The sequence below is a fragment of the Leopardus geoffroyi genome, chromosome C1 (genome assembly GCF_018350155.1).
Source record: "Leopardus geoffroyi isolate Oge1 chromosome C1, O.geoffroyi_Oge1_pat1.0, whole genome shotgun sequence".
NCBI lineage: Eukaryota > Metazoa > Chordata > Mammalia > Carnivora > Felidae > Leopardus > Leopardus geoffroyi.
In genome coordinates, this window is record NC_059328.1 from 47,653,837 (window position 1) to 47,679,391 (window position 25,555).

The 25,555-nt window shown below is 36.1% G+C and overlaps 1 protein-coding gene across 5 annotated transcripts in view; it reads right to left on the reverse strand.

Moving 5' to 3' along the window:
- The window catches only part of OMA1 (OMA1 zinc metallopeptidase), an 80,911-nt gene that overhangs the window by 36,325 nt on the left and 19,031 nt on the right, over positions 1–25,555 (reverse strand). For all 5 annotated transcript variants that reach the window (XM_045477576.1, XM_045477574.1, XM_045477577.1 and 2 more), the window contains 2 exons: positions 25,127–25,255; positions 20,683–20,757 (listed from right to left, as the gene is read on the reverse strand). In XM_045477576.1, the coding sequence (XP_045333532.1) occupies positions 20,683–20,757; positions 25,127–25,255 (204 nt within the window). The remainder of the gene's footprint in view (positions 1–20,682; positions 20,758–25,126; positions 25,256–25,555) is intronic.

The following is a 25,555-nucleotide window of genomic DNA, read 5'->3' on the forward strand; positions in this document are numbered from 1 at the left end:
AAATAAACGTTGGAAAAAAAATTTAAAAAAAAAAAAAAAAAAAAAGAGCAAAATACCTAGCATTAAATCTGACCAAAGAGGAGAATGACCTGTACTCTGAAAATGGTAAGAAATTGATTAAAGGAATTAAAGACAACACAAATAAATGGAAAGATAGTCCATGCTCATAGACTGGAGTAATTAGTATTGTTAAAATGCCCATAACTACCCAAAGCAATCTACAGATTCAATACAATCCCTGTCAAAATACCATTTCTCACAGAACTACAACAAATAATCCAAAAATTTGTATGGAACCACTTCAGACAAGAAAGTTAGCTGAAGCAATCTTGAGAAAGAACAAAGCTGGAAGTATTACAATCCCAGATTTCAAACTATACTATAAAACTATAGTAATCAAACAGTATGGTAATGACACAAGAGTAGACACAGAAATCAATGACCCAGAACAGAGAGCCCAGAAATAAACCCATACTTACATGGTCAATTAATCTATGACAAAGGAGGCAAGAATACAGAGTGGGGAAAAGAGAGTCTCTTCAACGAATGATGCTGAGAAAACTGGACTGCTACTTGGGAAAGAATGAAACTGTACTACTATATTACTACATATCCAAAAAGGAACTCAAAATGGATTAAAACCTAAATATAAAACTAGAATTGATAAAACTCCTACAAGAAAACATAGACAGTAATCTCCTGAACATCAACCTTAGTAATACTTTTCTGGATATGTCTCCTTCAAGGAAAACAAAAGCAAAAATAAACTGAGATGACCTCAAACTGTAAATGGTATAGGAAACCATCAACAAAATAAAAAGGTAACCTATTGAATGAAGAAGATATTTTCAAACGATACAACTGATAAGTGGATAATATCCAAAATAAAAAACTCATACAATGCACTACCAAAAAAAATATCCAATCAACAAATGAGCAGAGAACCTGAATAGGTATTTTTCCAAAGAAGGCATGCAAATGGTCAACAGACACATGAAAAGATATTCAACATCACTAATCATCAGGGAAATGTAAATCAAAAACCACTATGAGATATCACCTCACACCAGTCAGATGGGTAGTATCAAAAAGGTAAGAAATAACAGGTGTTGGGAAAGATGTGAGGAAAAGGAAACCCTTCTGCATTGTTGGTGGGAATGCAAACTGGTGCAGCTACTGTGGAAACCAGTATGAAGTTTCCTCAAAAAATTAAAAACAGAAATACCATATGACACAGTAATTTCACTTCTGGGGATTTACTCAGAAAAGAAAAAATGAAAACACTAATTCACAACAGAGAAGATATGGAAACAACCTAAATGTCCATTAATAGATGAATAAAGAAGACGTGGTATATATATATATATAGTGGAATATTACTCAACAATTAAAAAAAATGAAATCTTGCCACTCATGGCAACATGGATGGACTCAGAGGTTATTATGCTAAGTGAAATAAGTCAGAGAGAGAATCACAAATACCATGATTTTACTTAATATGGAATCTACAAAACACAACAGATCAACAAGCAACAACAAAAAACCAGAAACGGACTCACAGAACTCACTGCCAGTGGGGGGTGGGGGGGGGTGGTAAAGGAATAGGAGAAATAGGTAAATAGGTATAAAATTCCAGTTATAAAATAAATAAGTCACAGGGATGAAAAGTACAGCATAGGGAATATAGTTAATAAGATTGTAATAACTTTGTATGGTGACAGACTGTAATTACACATATCATGGTGAGCACTGTAATGTATATAATTGTTGAATCACTATGATGTATCCTTGAAATTAATATGTCAAGTATACTTTAATTTTTTTTTAATTTTAAAAATAAATTGTACTAGCCTGAAAAAAAATCATACACTATGACCAAGTAAGATTTATTTTTGGGATACAAAGATGATTCAACATACAAAAATCAATTAATGTAATATACTACATTAACAAAATGAAGGATAAAAATTACATGATAATGTCAACAGATGCAGAAAAAGTATCTGACAAACTTCAACACCCTTGCATTAAAAAAAAAAAAGTCAACAAACTAGGAATAGAAGGCAATTACTTTAACATAATAAAAGTCATATATGAAGAAACCCCAGCAACCATCATATTCAATGGTGAAAAATTGAAAGCTTTTCCTTCAAGATCAAGAACACTCTTGGGGCACCTGAGTGGCTTAGTCAGTTGGGTGTCCAACCCTTGATTTCAGCTTAGGTCATGATCTCACAGTTTGTGGGTTTGAAACCCACATCGGGCTCTCCACTGACAGTGTGGAACCTGCTTGGGTTCTCTCTCTCTCCCCCTCTCTCTTTGCCCCTTCCCCACTCAAGCTCTCTCTCAAAATAAATAAATAAACATTTAAAAAATTTTTTTAAATTCTTGTTACTTTTATTCAACATAGTACCAGAACTCCTGGCAAGAGCAATTATGCAGAAAGAAAAATAAAAAAAGGTATACATATCAGAAAAAAAGAAGTTACCTGTTTGCAGATGGCATGATCTTCTATGTTGAAAACACTAAGGATGCCACAAAAGAAAACTGCTAGAATAAGTGAATTCACCAAATTACAAAAATCAACATATAAAATTCAGTTGTGTTTCTATATACTAACAACAAACTGTCTGAAAAGAAAATTAAGAAATAATCCTGTGGCACCTGCGTGGCTCAGTCGGTTAAGCATCCAACTCTTGATTTCAGCTCAGGTTATGATCTCATGGTTTGTGAGATCGAGTCCCATGTCAGGCTCTACGCTGACAACATGGAACCTGCTTGGGATTCTCTCTCTCTCTGCCCCTGCCCTGCTTGCTCTCTCTCAAAATAAATAAATTAATTTAAAAAAAAAAAAAAAGAATCCCACTTAGTATCAAAAACAATAAAATACTTAAGAATAAATTTAACTAAGAAGGTCCAAGACTTGTATACTAAAAACCACAAAACATTAATCAAAGTAATAAAGAAGATACAAATAAATGGAAAGATACCTGTGTTCATGGATTGGAAGACAATGTTAAAATGCCCATGATATCCAAAGCCATCTACAGATTCAATATGATGTCTATAAAAATATCGATGGCTTTTTTTATAGGAATAGAAAAAACAATCCTAGGGGTGCCTGGGTGGCTCAGTCAGTTGAATGTCTGACTCTTGATTTTGGCTGAGGTTGTGATCCCACAGTCATGGGACACAATTCCAAGCCCTGTGTTGGGCTCTGCTGAAATATTCTCTCTCTCTCCCTCCCTCCCTCTACCCTGCTTGTGCTCCCTCTCTCTAAAACAGAATAGAAAACAGCAATCCCAAAATTCACACAAAATCACAAAAGACCCCAAAAAGGCAAAAAAATCTTAAGAAGAAAGGCGGAGGCATCATACTTCCTAATTTCAAAATGTACTACAAAGCTACAATAATTAAAACAATACTGTCATAAAGACAGACATACACACCAAATGAACAGAAAGAAAGTTCAGAAATAAACTGTAGTCAAGTGATCTTTGACAAAAGTGCCAAAAATATACAATGGGAAAAGTATAGTATCTTTATCAGATGGCATTGGGAAAACTGGATATCCACATGTAAAACAATTAAATTGGACCCTCACTTTACACCACAGACAAAAATAAAATTAAGTTAATTAAAACCTTAAACATAAAATTTGAAACTTGTGAAACTCCTCAAAGAAAACATAGGAGGAAAAGCTTCATGATATTGATCTTGGCAATGATTTATTGGATAAGACACCCAAAGCACAAGCAACAAAAGCAAAAACTGACACATGGGACCACATAAAACTAAAAAGCTTCCGCACAGTAAAAGAAATAATTAACAGAATGAAAAGACAACCTACAGAATGAGAAAAAATATTTGCAGACCATACAATTGATAAGGGGTTAATATTTAAATACAAGGAACTCCTACAACTCAATAGTAAAAAAACAAATAACAGTATTAAAATTGGGCAAAACACCAGAACGGACATTTCTTCAAAAACAACATACAAATGGCCAATAGGTATACTTAAAAATGCTTAATATCACTAGCCATCAGGGTAATGCAAATCAAAACCATAATGAGAGATCACCACATCTGTCAGGATGATTATGATTAAAAACATAAAAAGTGTAAGTGTTGGTGAGAACACAGAGAAAGCAGAACCCTAGTACACTGTCAGTGAGAATGTAAAATAGTGCAGCCACTACAGAAAACAGTATTTAGGTTCCTAAAAACAAAAATTAAAAGAACTATTATATGATCTAACAATCCCACTTATGGGTATTTATATGAAAGAAATGAGTGTGGAAGGTGGAGCCTGCTTGGGATTCTCTTTCTCTCTCTCTCTCTCCCGCCCCCCTCCGCTCCTCCCCCACTCGTGTGCTCTCTCTCTTTCTCAAAAAAAAAAGTTTTTTTTAATTTAAAAAGAAGGAAATCCTACCATATGCAACAACATGGATGAACCTTAAGTACATTACACTAAGTGAAATATGCCTACTCACAAAAGGACAAATACTGCATGATTCCACTTAGGTGAGGTATTTAAATAGTCAACCTCACAGAAGCAGAGGGTAGATTGTGGTCACCACAGGCAAGAGACAGGAAGAAATGGGATGTTGCTATTCAAAAGGTAGAAAGTTTCAGTTATGCAAGATGAATAAATTCTAGAGATATGCTGTACAACATTGAGTCTATAGTTACCAGTACTATGCTATACACTTAAAAATCTGTTAAGAGGGTAGATCTGAGGTTAAATGTTCTTGCCACAAGAAAAAAAGAGAAAAAGTGACAATCATAGATCGAAACAAATATTTTAAAAATATTCAGCCCATCACAAATCTAATTCACTTGCCTCAATAAAAACTATGACAAAGTAAGGAACCTGTGTTTACCAAGTGTCTGGAAGTATATTAAGAAAAGATGGGATAATTTCTAGACAAGTAAAACTCTTAAAACCAGTAATGGTCACAGTTGACCAGGGAAATAAGAAAATACTTCAGTGAAATGTATAAAATATTCCAGTGAAATATATTAGTCCTGGAATAATTTTTGAGGCATTATACTGGCATAATGAGAAGAGTACAGGTTTTAGAAACAGAAAGACCGGGTTCAAAATATCACTTATTTATGGGGCACCTGGGCGGCTCAGTCGGTTGAACGTCCAACTTTGGCTCAGGTCATGATTTCACGGTCTGTGAGTTCAAGCCTTGCATCAGGCTCTCTGCTGTCAGCGCAGAGCCCACTTCAGATCCTCTGACCCCCTCTCTCTTCCCCTCCCCTGGCTGCACATGCACATGTGCGCTCTCTCTCTCTCAAAAATAAACACTTTTAAAACAAGCACTTATTTATTTTGACTAATAATAACTCACATGGCACTATATGCCAAGTACTGTTCTAAGCATATAACAAATATTAACTCATTGAATCATCATAACAAATTTATGAGGTAAGTACTATTACACTCATTTTACAGATCAGATGAAGAAACCAAGGCCCACAGAGGTCAAACAATTTGCTGAAAGTAACATAACACAAGTAGACTGGTTAAAAAGTTTGTGACCTTGGACCAATAACTTAGTCTCTGGGAGTCTCAGATACATCTGTAAAAATGAAATTAAAGCAGCGGATCATTAGGATTAAATGTGATAACTTTTGTAAAATATTCAGCCCAGAGCCCAGAACCCAGAACCCAGTGGGTACTATTTCTACTCTTACTTCTCCCTGGTGAGCAACTAATATTGCAGGATGTTAGGTTTGGTCATATGTGATGGTATTACAAATTTAAAACTAAACAAGGATTTAGTTTAATTCAGCCTATAATACCAATATGCACAAATATGCATTAAGGGACATATTAATTGACAACAAATTTGTTACTATTCAATTAGAAACTCAGTGGGATATGATATTCATAAGAGTACAACAGTACTCTATTCTTACATTTGAACATTTCCCAATGTTCAATGCCAGAAAAAATGTATAAATAAACCTAGACCTAGTATATCCTACCTGCAGCCAAAGCTTTCATTAGAAATGTGATGATGAAAGTGTCTCTAAAATTTGCTCTCTATTTACCTAGACTCTGGAATAAAACTCTTGCCAGCCATAATACTAAGAAGTGAAGTCTGACATTAGCAGTTCTGAGTCATTTTTCAGAATGCCATTAACACTGTACACTTGTCCCAGTCCCTCTGGCATCCTCGTCCGTATTTCACACAGACACGCGGTAGGTAAAACAGTCATGTGAGATAATATTACAAAGGACTGTGACAAAAGGGTGGGTGGACTCCTCAGAGGTAGAAAAATACACTAAGGCTATTTTAAAGTAAGACTTAAAGGCACCAAAACAAATATCGAAATGGTCATCTTAGGAGCAATGCTACAGAAAGCCAAAATTGTTCCTAGTGCATTAAAATATAAAAAGTTCCATTTCAGAAACAAACGTACCTTTATCCTCGAAGAGAAAAATCTCACTATCTGTGAGACCTTTGGCAAGTTACTTAATTTCTCTATCCCTTGGTTCCATCTGTAAGATGAGGATGATAATAGCACCTATACCTCATGTGTTAAAGAGTTATTAACACATACAAACACTCAGAACAGTGCCCAGCACAGAGACGTTAATTAACATTACCGCCATTGTTGTCAATATCATCAGCGTTCTCAGTACAACTGTCATCAATGTCAGCATCAACTACCAGGAAACTGGTTCATTTCGGTCTCTTTCATACATTCATCTTCCCATTACTTCTGATGACATCACTCTCTAAAGCTCACTTTAATCTGGAACCCAGTTCTTGTCTCAACATTTTCTAGTCAATAATTAAAAAGTGCTCTTTTCCAATGGTTTCAGCTAAGCCATTCTCAATATCTGCCAATTCCTCTCATTAAAAACAAAAACAAACAACAATAAGAAAAAAAAACTTGACTTATTAAAACTATGTTATATGCCCTAAGAGAAATAGAAAGATTTCCAACATTTTGTAATTCAGTTCATTTTAAAGTTTTTTGCACCTTTTGACTGCTGACATGTCAGTTCCTCAATCAATACAATAAGGTTTTAATAAACTTTCATGTATTTTCCCTATCCTAGATAAAGTTTTATCATAAGACTCAACATTGAAAGCTAAAATCACCGCAACTAAAAAATTAAATGAATACACAAAAGCCTGTCTTGTTTCTTCAGGTAACACAATGAGGCTCAAAATAAGATGTAAAGCATGATGTATGTATACTTTATGAAAATTGACATTTATAACACACTAGTCAATGAGATGTTCTCATTTACTGGTTTTTATTCTCACACAAATCACTAAGCAAATCATCTTAAAATCTTTGTGTGATTTCTCACACAAATCATCTAAGGTATCAACCCAAATAGAACAAAAATAGTTTGCTATGACAAAGGCTCAGATTACTAACCTGGAAAATTCTGAGACCTGGATTCTAGCATGGGCTCTTCCTAACTAGGTGTATGTTACAGGACAAACCGCTTTACCTCTTTGGACCTAATTTCCCTATCTGTAACAGGGTAAGGTTAGATAATCTCCAACTTTCCTTCCGGCTACAAAAGTCTATGATTTTAACCTATTATTTTACAGAAAGTTTAGAATTTAAAGTAGATTTTATTTATTACCTATTTCTGTCACTAGATGGTGCTATGTGCATAATTATCCATATTACTTGAAGAACTCATCTGGCAACATCTCTCAAGAGAAGCAGTTAGAAACTTTGGGGGCTAGACAATTCTTCCCTATGGAGGGCTCTCCAGGCCATTATAGGGTATTTAAGATACCTCCCTGCCATCTCTCACTCCTGCATGCCCATTAAACACCAGTAATCTTTACTATTCTAATCACTGTGACCATCAAAACAACCCTATACGGTGGTCTACTAAAAGGCTGCTTGCTCGCTCCTGCATTACAACCACTAAAAGAAAATGTTTCCTTTTTCATATTTAAGAAACAGATACTAAAAATAAAAATGACTTAGCTGTTAGTGAAATCAGTCATTTCTGTAAATGAGTGTCAAGTGTCAAATTACCTCTACAGTGACAAATAAATCTACACACACAAAATCAAAGACTTAATTTGACTGTCAGCTAGTAACCAACATCTTGTTATTATTCTGTGATTAAGTCACACCTTAGTCCAACCAATTTTTACCAACCCTGTATTAGCCTTTTTGATAATTTATATAATGATAAATTTAATGTCTTATAAATGAAAAATTAAAACCATAGATATGTAAATATACAAAATAAGCTCACACCCAATAACAAAGCAATAAAAAAGGGGAGACAAGCGGCCTATTTTCAAAGAGGCCTCCTGAGTAACTTGATTTTAATGAATTTTCCATAGTCTGTTTAGCCCTTGGCCTTGAAATCACATAAATCTAATGGGACAGCACATGACCAATAGATCCATCTCACAGGAAAAGTTCCCATTAACCAAGTTCACAAGATTGATAGAAAAGCAGAATATCACCTTATTAATTTGCTGCAATAACTCTAACTGCCAAAACTACCAAGGGCACAGAGCATTTGTGTCCTCAAGCCATCATGTTCTCTCTCTTTTAGGCATGGTACGAAGGAAGCCACGTTATAATCAGAAGGTTACCTAATAAGGACAGAATTAGGAATAAGATAATTATGTTCTGTGATTTGAATATTAAGTGGCAAGAAGTCAAGAAAGTCTGATTCATCAATGTTCAAAGAAAGGATATAAGCCACAAATAAGAATCAAGAATAGGACATGCAAAATAACCCTTTTTGGTAGATACTGTCGTGATTCCCATTTTTCAGACTAAAAACGAGTCTCAAAAAGGTTAAGTGATTTGTCTACAATTACACAAAGAAAGTAAGAGTTCAAATACATGTCAGTCTGACTCTAGAGTCCAAGATCCCAACCACTATGCTGGATAAGATATAAAATCCTGAAAATTGCTAACAAAGAAGGCTCTACCTTTCAGTTTTATCTATTGACATTGGTGCTCTTGAACTCTATCTACATTTTAGCCATACTGAATTTTTAACTCCTGGACTAAGCAATCCTTTCTTTTGCCTTTGAACATGCTGTCCACCATGCCAAAAGCACCCCCATTAGCATCTTCATCAGGATAATTACTACTTAGCTTTCAGATGTCTGCTGTAAATATCTCCTCAGTCTAATCTCTAGGCCAAGTTCTCATCCCTCACTAATGTGACATCTCTACTCTACTCTTTCAGGGGATCCTGTGTATCTCTATCATTATACTTTAAGGCATAAAAATCATTTATTGAATGTCTTTTTTTTTAATTCAAATTCTGACCTTCATCAAGGTATTATGTAACCCTACATCCTAGAAGATGATTAGCATGTATTAACAAATATGAAAAAGAATGTGCCAATCAATAGTGGGGGCTTGGTCAACCCAGAATCTGAAAAATCTGGTGGCAAATGCTGGCCAGTGTCCACTTAAGTCTCACCTTGAGAAAGTGAATATCCTAGCTAACTAGACCTAATTCTTATTTATGGCAAAGTGGAAGGGAATACGATTTGGAGTCAGTGAAAGCTGTCGTGAGACTGGGACAGTTGTTTGGGTAAAATGCTAATGATGGAGACAGAAACATATTGAGATATATTTTATAGGCATAACTACTGACACGTGATGAAAGATTCCATGTGAATGATAAAGAAGAAGGAAGTACTAAGGAGGACTTTAATTTTTTTCCAAAAGCAACTGAATAGAAAGTGGTATAGAAGGAAGACTAGAAGTAGATGTGAGGGAAAATTAGGGATACAATGACTATATTAGGTTTGAGATACTTGTGTAATAGAGTAAATAACAGCTAGATTTCTTTTTTTTTTTTTTTTTACTTTTAACATATATTTATTTTTGAGAGAGAGAGAAAGATGGAACGTGAGTGGGGGAGGGGCAGAGAGAGAGGGAGACACAGAATTGGAAGCAGGCTCCAGGCTCTGAGCTGTCTACACAGAATCCTACATGGGACTCGAATACACGAACCATGTATCATGACCTGAGCTGAAGTCAGATGTTTAACCAACTGAGCCACCCAGGCGCCCCGTATTTTGGTTTTAATTTTTCTGAGTATAGTCGAAACATAGGCATATATTTAAATATAAATGATTAGAAGACTAGTGCTCTTAGGACTTTAATTGTATTACTTCTATAATGTAGGTCCTATTACTGTTCCTATCCTATAGATGAGTAAAACTGAGGTTTAGAAAGGATAAAAAACTCACCCAAGATCACACAGTTAGTACTCTACAGCTAGCAAAGCAGATCTCAAACTTGGGCAGTCAAGTTCCTGAGCTCACTAATTATCACTATATTACATTGCTTCTTTGGCAGATGATTGATACCTTCACATCATGGGAATTCCAGAAAGGTTCAGTATTTGGTACTCAAGAAAAAAAGGTAGAAGTATAAGGATCAAATAGAGAATTAAACAAGAGATTCCACAATGAATGGAATAACCCCACCACCCTCTCCCTTTCTAACCCTTAAACAATGACAGCTAGCTTTACAAGATTCTTCTGCAAAGACACTTGAAAAGGCAAGAAAAAGAGCCTATATATATTCCACGTGAAAGTTCCCAAAGAAAGAGCTAGCTCACTGCCCTATCATCTTACAGTGAAGTCCACTATCCCAAACTATGTACACAGAGCTTCTGAAAAGTTTCTTAGTGCCTTCTTATAAAATATGGATGGACAATCATGAATTACAAATTTGGGGATATACACTTCCACCCATGAGAGTAACTGGTACTGGATTCGTCCTCCCACTATAAATAACCGTAAAGCTGGACATTTGCCTGACGGACTACATAAGGCAAACATTTTCAGGTACTGGACAAGAGGCAAGACAGGACTGTGATTCTTTTATTTACTTTTTATTTTTTAATGTTTATTTATTTTTGAGAGAGAGACAGAGTGCAAGTGGGGGAGACATGGAATATGAAGCAGGCTCCAGGCGCTGAGCTGTCAGCACAGAGCCTGACACAGGGCTCAAACTCACAAACCATGAGATCATGACCTGAGCTGAAGTCGGACGCTTAACCGACTGAGCCACCCAAGCGCCACAAGACTGATTCCTGACATAAAGAGAAATACTATGTACTGTGATCCCCAGACTTGCTCCTGCTCTCTTGGCCTGGGGGCAGTTTCCTGACCACAATGTAAGGGGGTAGAACCCAAGCAGAGAACATGGTAAGTTTGGCTCAGCTATGGAGTTAAAAGACAAGAGTTTAGGGCTGCAAGAGTAGTTGGAATTTATGGGTTAAAGCATCAGAAGGAAGCTCATCCCAGAAACTGGCAGAGTTTCCTTGGGTTCCTTAAACTAGCTTTCATCACAATTAAAAATGTTTGCTCTGCAAAAAACAAACAATAACAACAACAAAAAAACAAAAACAAAGTTTGTTAAGAAAAGATGAGCCACGAGGTGCCTGGGTGGCTCAGTCGGTTGAGCATCTGACTTCAGCTCAGGTCATGATCTCGCAGTCTGTAAGTTCGAGCCCCACGTCGGGCTCTGTGCTGACAGCTCAGAGCTTGGAGCCTGCTTCGGATTCTGTGTCTCCCTGTCTCTCTGCCCCTCCCTCACTCATGCTCTGTGTGTGTCTCTCTCTCTGTCAAAAATGAATAAACATTATTTTCAAATCACATATCAACAAGTGACTGTATCCAAAATGTGTAAAGAATACTCGAAAGTCCACCATAAGAGAAAATCCTATTAGAATATGGAGAAAAAAAATTGAATGATACTTAACCAAGGAGGAACAGAGATAACACATAAAAACATTAGTTAGGTTATGAAAGATTAAATCTTCCATAACAAGAAATCTTATGTCTAAACCTAATGAGTCATGAAGTTACAAAATAAACATATTATATGGAAATATAGAGGTAAATAACTAAAGAAGTTAAGGTGACTTTATTTCTGGGGTATAAGGCAGATGGGCAGTAAGGGCTGTTATTTCCCATTATGAGTTTACAATACTAAATGACCTTCTATACTATAACGAAATGTGTGGCTACACACGCAAATATACACATATTTTCAAAGGGAAGCATGATTCATAGTGTCAAATGCTACTAAGAGAAAGAACAAGATAAAGGTAGAAAAGTAAGCATGGCATATGACAACATGGAGATAGACAAGTTTATATTGTGAAATATAATTGTGGTAAAGGGGTAAGATCAGAAACAAAACTGGAGCATGGGCTTTGAAAACATACACACTTGGGTTTGAATCATGATTTTACCATTTTGCACCTATAAGAAAGTAACTTAACCTGTCTGAGCTTTCAGTTCATTTATCTATAAAACGGAGATAATGATAATAATAACTACTTCATGGAGCTCCTATGGGATTAGGTTAGACAACACACAAAATTTAAGCTCAGTTATTAGAATACGTTAAGTATTGGGGCTCCTGGGTGGCTCAATTGGTTAAATGTCCGACTTCGGCTCAGGTCATGATCTCACGGTTCCTGTGTTCAAGCTCCACGTTGGGCTCTGTGCTGACAGCTCAGAGCCTGGGCTGCTTCAGATTCTGTGTCTCCCTCTCTCTCTCTGACCCTCCCCCAGTCATGCTCTCTCCCTCTCTCAAAAATAAACGTTGGAAAAAAAAAAGAGTATTATGAAATGGCAGATAATGGTGTTATTGTCTAAACAGGTGATGTCACAGAATAAATGTGACATATAAATATAGTATATATATTTAAATACATTTAATATATTATATTTAATAGTATATATTATGTTTAATATATTATATTTAATATATAAAAATATATTTAAATATATACATTTAAAATGTAGTATAAATATAATATTTGAGGTTCTTAAACTATTTAATTTTGAGGTTTCTCCCTTTTGATAGGAAAAAAATACTTATACTCAGAGATGGCATTTTTATATCCTAAGTGCTCCATAACAAAGATATTACCTGTATCACTATGTATTCATGACTTAACATCTGTAGCAATATCGTTTTCTCCTTTGAACTAAATATAATATCACAACTGGCAAAAGGTCATCTACTCCACAATACAATATTTAGATGTGCTTTAGAAAATGAAATGATAGTTTTCTCTATCCAGATGCACTGGATAAAAAATGTATGGCTTCCATATTATAAATAATCAAAAGAATATCAATATTTACTAACCTCTCTAATTCCATTCTTCTTTTTTTTTTTTTCAACGTTTATTTATTTTTGGGACAGAGAGAGACAGAGCATGAACGGGGGAGGGGCAGAGAGAGAGGGAGACACAGAATTGGAAACAGGCTCCAGGCTCTGAGCCATCAGCCCAGAGCCTGACGCGGGGCTCGAACTCCCGGACCGCGAGATCGTGACCTGGCTGAAGTCGGCCGCTTAACCGACTGCGCCACCCAGGCGCCCCCCATTCTTCTTTCTTAAATAAAACAGAAAATTTAACTTACCAAGTCGCCCAAAAACACAAAACTGGCATTTGATCACTCAAAGTAGTAATTCCCATACCTGCCTAGACAGCAGAATCACTTGGCAGTTTCTAAACACATTTAGATTCAGGGTCTCATCATCTAGCTACTGACTGAGAATTTCCAAGTGGGGCCTAGAATATGTATTCTTAAAATCTACTGAGAAAAACATTTAAAAAAAGGCAATCTTCAAAACAAGAAATAAAATAGCCAATAAAAAGGAAACATCCTCAACTTTACTACTAGGCAAGAAAACGCAAATTTTTAATTAAAAGCTATGAGATTCCATTTTTTGTCCAAATTAACAAAAATTAAAGATACTAGAAACAGTGCTGATATGCACATAAAAAAAAAAGGCATTCTGATATGTCACTGGTTAAGATTTGCTACAACATTCTGTAATAACTGGGAGTATCTTTTTTTTTTTTTTCAAGAGAGAGGGAGAGTATGAGTTGGGGATGGGCAGAGGAAGAGGGAGAGAGAAAATTAAGCAGCCTCCATGCTCCATGCAGACAGAGGCCTATCGGCCTGAATCTCACAACTGTGAGATCATGACCTCAGTCAAAATCAGGAGTCAGACACTTAACCAACTGAGCCATCCAGGCACCCCTGGGAGTATCTTTTAAAAATTAAAAAGGCAGGGGCGCCTGGGTGGTGCAGTCGGTTAAGCGTCCGACTTCAGCCAGGTCACGATCTCGCGGTCCGTGAGTTCGAGCCCCGCATCAGGCTCTGGGCTGATGGCTCAGAGCCTGGAGCCTGTTTCCGATTCAGTGTCTCCCTCTCTCTCTGCCCCTCCCCTGCTCATGCTCTGTCTCTCTCTGTCCCAAAAATAAATAAACGTTGAAAAAAAAAAATTAAAAAAAAAAAAAAATTAAAAAGGCAATACTGGAAAAGCACAAGGAACATAAGGATATGTATATAAGGATGCCAAATGCAGTATTATTTGCAATTTAAACAATAACGAAAAACTCTGGAAATAACCCCAAAACTCATTAATACATACATGATTAAATGAATTAGTGACATTATAGAATACTGAATCGCTATTAAAAAGACTAAGAGACTTCCTCTTCTAGCAGTGATGGAGTAAATAAATTATAGCAGACCAATGTTCCTATCAAACACAATTAGAAAATCTATCAGGTGAAAGGGACTAAGAGGTAAAAACTTTCAGTTATACAATAAATAAATCATGGGGATATCATGCTTAGCATAGGAAATATAGTAATACTGTAATAACTGGCAACAGATGGTAACTATACTTACCATGGGGATTATTTTGTAATGTATAAAAATATTGAATCAATATTATATACACCTAAAACTAATAGGATACTGCATGCCAATTTTACTTCAACAACAACAAAAAAAAGAAAATCTGGATAAAATATAAATAATATTTGTTCCAAGGTATTGGAGAGTTACTGAGTTAGCCAATAGTAAAAAAGCCAAAATCCTAGGAAGAAGGAAAGCTCAGGGAGAGGAGTCTTATCCGTGTGTTGCTCTTGTTTTCAGCAAAATCTGTTAAATTCTAAGGAGTGAAGGGCCAGAGGCTAAAAAAACTAGCAGAACTCAAAAGAAATCCAAGCAGAAAGAGGTGACTAAGGAGTGCTTATGGCTATCCAGCAGGACTAAAGGTCAAAACTTACAAGTCAGGCTTGATGAGGCAGCCAAATTTGAGAAGTCAAGATCTGAAAGACAGGAAGGCAAAGACAACACCAGATGCCAGTTCGCCAAGGCGCGTATCAATTCTAAAGCTGCATAGGGCACTTTTTAAAACAAAAAGTGGATGAAAACTGAGATTTCAACATCCTCATGGTGCTGGCAGAACAAAAAACTGAAGTTCAAAAACCACTACAGAGAAGGAACTCAGTCAATCCTCCATTCCCTCAGTAGACTTCCCGACAGTAATATCCTTATGAATGAAGGTGAAGTAGAAGCAAATTGAAATTTAAGAAGACTCAGCTCAGGCTGTGACTGACTGAAGGAATCCGCTTTATTCTAGTTGTTCTCCAGACTAAAGGCAGAATCCTCAGTGATGGAATAAATTATCATTCAGAGCCAAAAGTACTGTTTATATGAAATGTTGAGAATTTGATAAAAAATGGGCAAGCATACCAAGAAACAAGACCAAAGGCAAAAAACAGACAAAAGAAACAGACCGAAAGTTAATAAAAATAATAGTTAACAAACATGAAGGTTTAAAAAAATTATGATAAACATATTCAAGAAAATATGAAGAAAGTTATGACAAAACAGAATTTCACCAGCGAACTGAAATTTATAAAAGAGAATCAAATGGAAATTCTAGAATGGAAAAATACAGTAACTAAACTGTAAAAGTCAAAGATGAGTTTATGGCATAATGGACACAGCTGAAAGTAAGATTAATGAACTACAAGGCAATGACAGAAAATATACATCCTGAAACGTGTGTTATCTGTGGAAACTATGAAACAGATCTGCTAACAGTCAAATTATTTTAATCTTAGGTATTGGCACATTCCAACATTCTGTACTATTCTAGGGTGTGACAGTTTAAGAGTAAATATGGTTTGAACTTATTCATGTTTAGAGGGTGTCTGAAATTGAGAACTAGGCAGATTTATTTACTCAGATCCTAAGCATGGCCCTAAGGAAAATTGCTTGAAGAAACTGGATCCCAAATATTACAGCTGGAGAATTTTTACAACATGTCCATATTCAAGTGGAGATCAAAGAAGCTCAACTAAAAGAACTATGGACTGAGCAAAACTTCTTTTTAAAAAAAGGGCTGACTTAAAAATTACGACTTAAACTTTGGAAGAACCAAGGTGGTTGGCAGTGGGAGGAATCACAACATGTGAAACTCCTGAAATAAAAATATATTAACTTTTGGGGCGCCTGGGTGGCCCAGGCAGTTATGTGTCTGATTTCCACTCAGGTCATGACCTCATGGTTTGTGGGTTCCAGCCTCATGAGTTTGAGCTCCTCGTCAGGCTCTGTGCTGTCAGGTCTCTCTCTCAAAAACAAACAAACAGGGGCACCTGGATGGCGCAGTCAGTTAGGCGTCCGACTTCAGCCAGGTCACGATCTCGCGGTCCGTGAGTTCGAGCCCCGCATCAGGCTCTGGGCTGATGGCTCAGAGCCTGGAGCCTGTTTCCGATTCTGTGTCTCCCTCTCTCTCTGCCCCTCCCCCGTTCATGCTCTGTCTCTCTCTGTCCCAAAAATGAATAAACGTTGAAAAAAAAAAAAATTAAAAAAAACAAACAAACATTTTAAAAATCTATTTAAAAACTGTATTAACTTAAAAAAATTTTTTAATGTTTATTTATTTTTGAGAGAGAGAGTGTCAGTGGGGGAGGGGCAGAGAGGGAGACAAAGAATCTAAAGCAGGATTCAGGCTCTGAGCTGTCAGCACAGAGTCCAATGTGGGCTCTGAGCAGGAGGCTGGAACTCACAAACTGTGAGGTCATGACCTGAGCTAAAGTTGGAAGCTTAACCAACTGAGCCACCCAGATGCCCCTGTATTAACTTTTAAAAAAATAAATAAAATATATCTGTGGAATGCACTATCCTTGAGACATTAAAAATATAGTAAGGGAGGGGGGCAACTGGGTGGCTCAGTCGGTTAAGTGTCCGACTCTTGGTTTCAGCTCAGGTCAAAATGTTACAGTTCAGTGAGTTCAAGCCCACGTTGGGTTCTATGCTGGCAGCATGGAGCCTGTTTGGGATTCTCTCTCTCAACCTCCCTCTCTGCCCCTCCCCGACTCATGCTGTCTCTCTCTCTCTCAAAATAAATAAACTTCTAAAAAATACATATATGGTAAAGGTAACAAACTGATGGCTGGCAGCAGAGAGGGGTGAGGGGACAGGCAAAATAGATGAAGGAGCAGGAGAAACAGGCTTCCAGTTATGGAATGAATAAGTCACAGAATGAAAGGTATACCACAGAGAATAAAGTCAATGGTACTGTGACAGCATCGCATGGTGACAGATGGAGCTATACGTACAGTGAGCATAACATACAGAGTTGTAGAACTTCTGTCTTGTATACATTAAACTAATGTAATATTGTGTCAACTACACTTCAATAAAAAATACAAAACACAAATATATATGTGTATTAGAAAACTTTATAATAATGTTGAAAATTTAAACAAAACAGAAGTTCCTAGAAAAACAAAACTTATAAAAACTGACACAAAACAGAAAAATGTGAATAGCTCTATATCTATTAAAGAGACTGAATCCACAACTAAAGGCCATCCCACAAAGAAACCTGTAGGCCCAGGGCACCTAGGTGGCTCAGTTGGTTAAGCATCTGACTCTTGATCTTGGCTCAGGTCATGATCTCGCAGTTGTGAGTTCGAGCCCTGTGTCAAGCTACACATAGTCAGTGCAGAGCCTGCTTGGGATTCTCTCTCCCTCTTTCTCTCTTCCCTTCCCCACTCACTTGCTCTCTTTCTCTCTCTCTCAAAATAAATAAACTTAAAAAAAATAAATCTGTATGGTTTCTACCCGCAAAATCTCCAAACATTTAAAAAATAAATATCACTAACATTACACAAACTCTTCCAGAGAAAAGAAAAAAACCACTTCCGAACTCATTATATGAGGCCAACATAATCTTGATACTAAAACCTGACAGGACATTACAAGAAAAGAAAAGGCCAAGCCATTATCTTTTATGAATACAGATACAAACATTCTAAATTCTTTTTTTTTTTTTTTAATTTTTTTTTTCAACGTTTATTTATTTTTGGGACAGAGACAGAGCATGAACGGGGGAGGGGCAGAGAGAGAGGGAGACACAGAATCGGAAACAGGCTCCAGGCTCCGAGCCATCAGCCCAGAGCCCGACGCGGGGCTCGAACTCACGGACCGCGAGATCGTGACCTGGCTGAAGTCGGACGCTTAACCGACTGCGACACCCAGGTGCCCCCAAACATTCTAAATTCTAAGCTAAACATTAGCAAGCCAACTTCAGTAATATATTGGAAGAACAATATTATTGATAAAATTGGGTTTACTTCAAAAATAAAAGTTGTCCTAATGCATAAAAAAAAAAAATCAATATAGTTTGCCACACTAAGAGATTAAAGGAGAAAAATGATATAATCATCAATATAAAAAATGTATTTGATAAAATTTATTATTCATAATTTTAAAAAATCTCTTAGCATATTAGAAAAAGCAGGGAAACTCTTCTAAAAAGTCAGATTGAAAGAAAAACAACTTAGACATCAGAATGGTGAAAAATGATGGTGAAGAAACAAAGGTGCTTACCGTCAACATTGTACTAAAGTTTCCGGCCATTGCAATAAGGTAAAAAAAAAACAAAAAAACAAAAACAGAAAGTACACAGACCGGAAAGGAAGAACTAAATCTGTCATTATTCACAGGCAGCATAAATGTGTATATATAAAATCTAAAAGAACTACACACTATCAGAATTAAGTGGATTTAGCAAGGTTTTTAGATACAAGGTCATTTATAAAAATAAAGTGCATTTCTATATATGAAGAAGTTTATTTTTCAAATAACACTTTACAATTAAAATGTCAAACATTTAGCAATAAATCTAACAAAAGGTGTATAATTCCTACACACATACACACACAAACATTTAAAAACATCACTAAAATTATAAGAATATCCATATAAATGGACAAATATATCATTCATGGATTGGAAGATTTAATATTATTTTTTCAGTGTTAATTTATTTTGAGAGAGAGAGCACGGGGAAGGAGCAGAGAGAGAGGGAGAGAGAGAATCCCACGTAAGCTCCATTCTGTCAGTGTAGAGCCTGATGTGGGACTCAATCGCATGCCCCTGATATCATGACCTGAGCTGAAATCCAGAGTGGGATGCTCAACCAACTGAGCCACCCACGCTTCCCAGGAAGACTCAATATTTTTGACAGTAGTCAACTATCTCCAAATTCACCCAATTGCCATCAAAATTCCAAGCGTATTTTTATACAGGCATGTAATTTGATAAAGTGATTCTGAAATGTATATGGAAAGGAAAAGGACTAAGAATAGCCAAATCAATCTTGCAGAACCACGCTGGAAGACAGAAGTTACCAGGTATCATGTCTTACTACAAAGCTACATGACAATGCAGTATTGGCTCAGAGACAGATTAATAGGCCAAGAGAATACAATAGGGAGTCCGGAAATAGACTCCTATATAGCCTCCCACATTTATGACAAAGAGACACTCAAGAATAGTGGAAAAAGATAACTCTTCAATAAACAGTCCTGAGGCTATTAGATATCCACATTGGAAAAAAATTATCTTGACTTCTTCCTCATTTTATATTTTAAAAAGCTAATAAAACAATAAGCTTCTTGGAAATAAAACAGGAACAATTTATTGAAATAGGCCAAGATTTCTTAACCAGAACACAAAACACTCTTACCTTTATAGCCAATCTGTGGTCCACTATTTGGGAACCTCTTAATCTATGTAGTCAGAGAATTCACTTAAGTCTTATTATGTAACATTCAAATAACTACTTTTGCTTTTGTGAATAGTAGTATCTTCATTTATGAAACTAAAACTTATAAAACTAACTAGAAGTTCATATAATAGTTTATTTTTATACCTAGGACTTTTTAATAACTACTGGAAACTCAACAAAGATCAAATACAATTTGAATTTAATGTACAAAGTGGCATTGTTTTTACTCCGCTTTAAAAATGCAGTTTTACTTCTAATATTAAATTCTACTACTAATAATATCAGTTATCACAGAGGATAAAAATAGGAGCCAGACATGAAGTTCCCTGTAAAGGAGACATGAACAAAGCCAACCTAAATCATAGTAAAGGCCCAGGGCTGCTCTCTGTGCCTAGCAAATGTAAGTCATTGGCTGCAACAAAAATAATCTCAAAGACACAGAGTAGTAAGTCTGCTCCTCTACCATTCATTTAAAAGGTAAAAATTCAATCTGCTCATCTGGGATCATAGCTACAATAGCATAAACCTTTCTCTGAGGGGAGGAAAAATAGTCTTCCGTTATTTTACTCAAGCCTTCTTAGATCAGTGAAACAAGGGAGAATAGTGAAATAAAGATAGTATATCAGTTTACAGAGGGCACAAATTTAAAAGGTATTAATGAAAAATTTCATACAGCTCTCATTCTCTCCTCATACCACAGCTCATTAAGACAATGTGTATTTATCTTTTACTGTGTGAAGGACACTGTGTAGTCTCAACTACTGAACATTTTACCTTTGCAGCAAGCTGTAGTCCAATTTTGTCAGCTTCAGCCTCCAAAGTTCTACTGTATGGTCTATCAAACATATACTAAGAAGAAGTAAGAAAGAGAAGTTTCATTAAGGATATTTATCATTTCACAACAAAATAAGTAACAAAGTGAGATTTTTAAAATTAATTTCATGGAGTATCTAGGATAAAGGTTTTATGCTCGCGATGACTGACACTTAAAGAACACCATGGTAGGGGCGCCTAGGTGGCTCAGCTGGTAAGCATCCGACTCTTGATTTCGGCTCAGGTCATGATCTCACAGTTTGTGAGTTTAAGCCCTGCCTCAGGCTTTGTACTGACAGTGCTGGGCCTGCTTGAGATTCTTGCCCTGCCCTTTCCTTGTGCTCGCTTGCCTCTCTCTCTCTTAAATAAATAAACATTTAAAAAAAAAAAAAAAAAAAAGAAAGAAGGAAAAAACACCATGGTATAAAACATAAAGTACAGTCTTTATTTCCTCCATCAGATATTAATATTTTAAAAACATAAAAAGTTAGGCCTACAGACTTCTAGAGAGTCTATAGTATCTTATAGAGTACAGTAGTCTCCCTTACCTACAGTTTCAATTTCCACGGTTGGAGATACCCGCTCAACTGTGATCTGGAAGCAGATGGTTCTCCGAACATACTGTCAGAGGTCTATAGCAGCCTAACACCACGTCACAGTGCCTACATTGTTCACATCACTTTATCTCACCACATAGGCATTTTATCATCTCACATTATCACAAGATGGTGAATACAGTACAGTAAGATACTTTGAGAAGGCCACACTCATGTAACTTTTTTTTACAGTATATTATAATTGTTCTATTTATAGAACAATTCATCTCTTACTGTGCTTAACTTACAAACTTTTATCATAGGTATGTACGTATAGGAAAAAAAAAAACATACTGTAAATAGGATATGGTCCTATCTGAGGCTTTAGGAAACCACTGGTAGGAATATATCCCACCCTCCCTCAGCCCTATGGATAATATTGGGGGAGGGGTTACTACTATACAGGTATACCCCTCTTTCAAAAGTTTGCCTTATGCTACTTTGCTTTTGCAAACAGAAGTACATTAGAACGTGTTCTCACTAACCAAAAGAAATCCAAAGAGTATGTTTGCTTTTATGAAAAAGCCTAAAAGTGAAGTGACATAACATGAATTTTAAGAAAGGAGAGGATTTCCTAAGAAAGCTTCTTAACGCAAGCTTTTATTATGGCCAAGGAACATTCTGACCTTGCAGTTTTAAAAGAAAATTGAAAAAATATGGCTATCTAATAACCACTGACACTACTAGAGAATTTATTTCAGTTAGAAAATTAACCAGAGAGCAGAATTTTCCTTCTTTGATAAATTATCTTAACTCCGTCTTTCTTAAGTATTGATTAGTTAGGAAAATGAAATTTTCTTCCAACTTCAATAAAAAAATACAAATAGATATCGTAACTTTAACTTCCCTAATTACTTGTATTTATGTGAATGCTTTCCAGTTAAATTCTAATTTTCAGTAAGTACTAAAATTTGTAGGAGATGGATCAATAAGCAGGACTTTTGAGAACAGAGTTATTAATAGGGGAAACAATTTCACAGAGGTAGCTACATGTCAGTGATGTCTAGAAATAATATAATCAATCTAGTATATAACCATGAGATAGGACTTTCTTCCTTCTGGATCATGACTTTTTTAGGCTGTTGAACTATATTATATAGTGTCTTCACTCTCAATGAGCAGTCTGCAGGGGTCCATCAAGTCTACTGATAGTATAACTGGTTTAAAACATTGGCTTTTTTTTTTTTTTAAGGATGGAAACTTACATTAAGCCCAAATGCTGACACTTATTAACTGTTAACCCTCAGCTAACTGTTTAACCCCTCTAAGGCCAGTAGCATCATATGTAAAATGGAGTAGCACAGGACCAACCTCCTAGAGTTGCAGACAGGATAAAATGAGCAAATAATAATAACTCCTATTTACTGAGTCCTCATTTTGTACTAGGTACCATGCTAAGTGCTTTAAATCACTGGTTCTCAACTGGATGCGATTTTGTCCCCCAGGGACATATAAAAATGTTTGGAGACATTTATGGTCATCACAACTGTTGGGCAGGGGGAGTGCTACTGGCATCTAGTGGGTAGAGGTCAGATATTTACAGTAGATGTTTAGAGGCTACTGAATATCCTGCAATGCACAGGACAATTCCTCACAACAAAGAATTATCCAGTCCAAAATGTCACAGTGTTTAGATTAAGAGATCCTACTTTAGGGATGCCTGGATGGCTCAGTCAGTTAAGCGTAAATCCGACTCTCGATTCTGGCTCAGGTCATGATCTCAAGGTTCGTGGGTTCAAGCCCTGCATTGGGATTCTCACTGACCCTGTGGTATCTGCTTGGGATTCTCTCTCGCACTCTGCACCTCCCCTGTCCTCTCAAAATGAATAAAAACTTAAAAAAAAAAATGGGTCCTATTTTAAATGTATCATTAAACCAACAACAGTGCTTTGAGTAGCCAGTATTATGCCCATTTATAGATGAAGAAACTGAGACCTATAATTAGTGAAGTAATCTGCCCAGTATAGAACTTAGGTCTAACAGCCTAAATTCAAACACAAGTCCATCTGTTCACAGCCTGTATTCTTAACCTCTGTACATAATTATAGTGCTTATCCTAATGCCTAACATATAGTAAGTACTCAATAAATATTAGCTATTGTAATTATTACTAATTAATACCTGGTAGCACGCTATGACGGCTGCTACATCATACCTAAATCTTTTAAAATTACAAAAATAGAGGACTCCCCAATGGTTGGTTATGTAAAGGCCCCTCCTTCTTCCTTCATCTCTTCCTTTCTCTGGCAAATAAATGTCAGCAATTCCCCCTCTTTAATGATTCACTATCAGCATCCCCTCCTGCTCTTCAATCACAAGGAACAAAGCTTTCTAGAGAAAGAAACGTTTCCTCATCACCAAAATCATGGGGGTGGGGGAGGGGCTTGATTTAAGGAAGAAAAGTTCAAAGAGAAGTAATCACTTTATTTTTAGTTTAATTATTAATTAGTACATGAAGTAGCAGGATTCATCAAGTTTTTTTTTTTTTTTTTAATTTTTTTCAGACAGAGCACAAGTGGGGTGGGGCAGAGAGAAGGAAAGACAGAATCCAAGGCAGGCTCCAAGCCATCAGCACAAAACCTGACCTGAAGCTTGAACTTTGAACTGTGAGATCATGACCTGAGCTGAGATCAGGAGTCGATGCTCAACCCACTGAGGCACACAGGCACCCCTTCATCAACTATTTTAAAGAAAAAACAGCCACAGGTTATATTTCCTATAACAAAATCTTCAGATTCCAATACAGAAAAAAGTGATGTATTGATAAATGGGGAAAACACTACATTAACTCCTTTGACTTCCCAACACATAATGGAAATAAAATTCAAAATATGAAATCCTATAACCTAAGCAATAACCATTCTTTTTTTTCCCCTTTAAGAGCCTTTATTTCAATATAAATGCAGCCAAATGATATGGTAACACTGAATAAAAGACTTAGTTATCCAATTTCAAAAGCAATTTGTCTCAAAGAATTTTACACATTAGATTTAAACAGTACCCAGATGGCACAATGATGGTGCTCCACAAATCATTAAATAAACAAATAACAGATTGTTCCTGAATAACCAAACCTCCCAGGACAAGAGGAAACATGTGAAGAAAGATGTAAAATAAAATAATTAATCATAGTTAACAAAGCAATTATCAAAACTGCAAGACCTACTTTCAGTAGTGAAGTGTTTTGAACAAAATGCGGGCCTCAGTAAATTTTATGACATGAACACCATTATACATAAGTACTAGAAATGAAAGTGAACAAACACCTAGTAAGATTATCCTTTCACTATTGTGCAGGTAATCTTAGTATAACTAGGAGTGAGAGGATGAGGATGGTAAAGCAGCTTTAGCTAATTCTGTGCCCATAAAAATTTACAGGTTTTAAGAGTTCTACATCAAAATGCAAACGTTTGGGAGAAGGGAGAGTCATCCAGAAAGTATACCACAGTCACTATGAGAGACAAAAGTGAAAAGTTTGAAGGTAAAGTGACAAAAGGAAAGAAAGGATCTGTGACCGGGTTTTCTCTAAGACCAATAACTATATAACACTCTGCCCCTAAACATTATGTTAGCCAAAAATTGCTATGCCCTTGAAACCCATCTATCTCCATCATTTAAAAGATGTAGTATTTTCTAATTTGAATGCTCATTTTTAAGAATGTCCCCTAAAAATGAGAAAACATGACTAAAAATTAGTAGCTATATTTCATGATACGTGAAAACATCTCTTGTATCTGTTACTTGATAGTAATCTTTAAAATATCCTCACCACATACCTTTAAAAATCCAACTTATTGTCTCACACTTACCTCCTGCAGTTTAGACTGTATCCACTGGCCCAAGAGTGCAAAACTATCTCGAGGACAAACAGCCCAAATCATTGTGAGAAAAATCATACCTAGGAAATCCAGTAAGTGAACCAAGCTAGCCTTTTCTGCCTGAGAATAATCAAAATAATGAAAATTACATTTAATAAATTAAGACAGTGTAACCTTAGATTTTCTAGTTCATGATGTGTAATCACATTAAATAATTACATGTTTAAACTTACCTTCACTAACTGATCACATGTTCTTTTTCTTCTGTGTGTTTTTCTTTCCATCCCTTGCTTACAGGTATAAACATTCATTCAACTAACATGTACTGAACCACTCACTATCACTCAAATACAATGACAGGTTCATAGATATGAATAGAAGTTCACTAACCTATAGTTCTTATATTAACAAGCATGATAA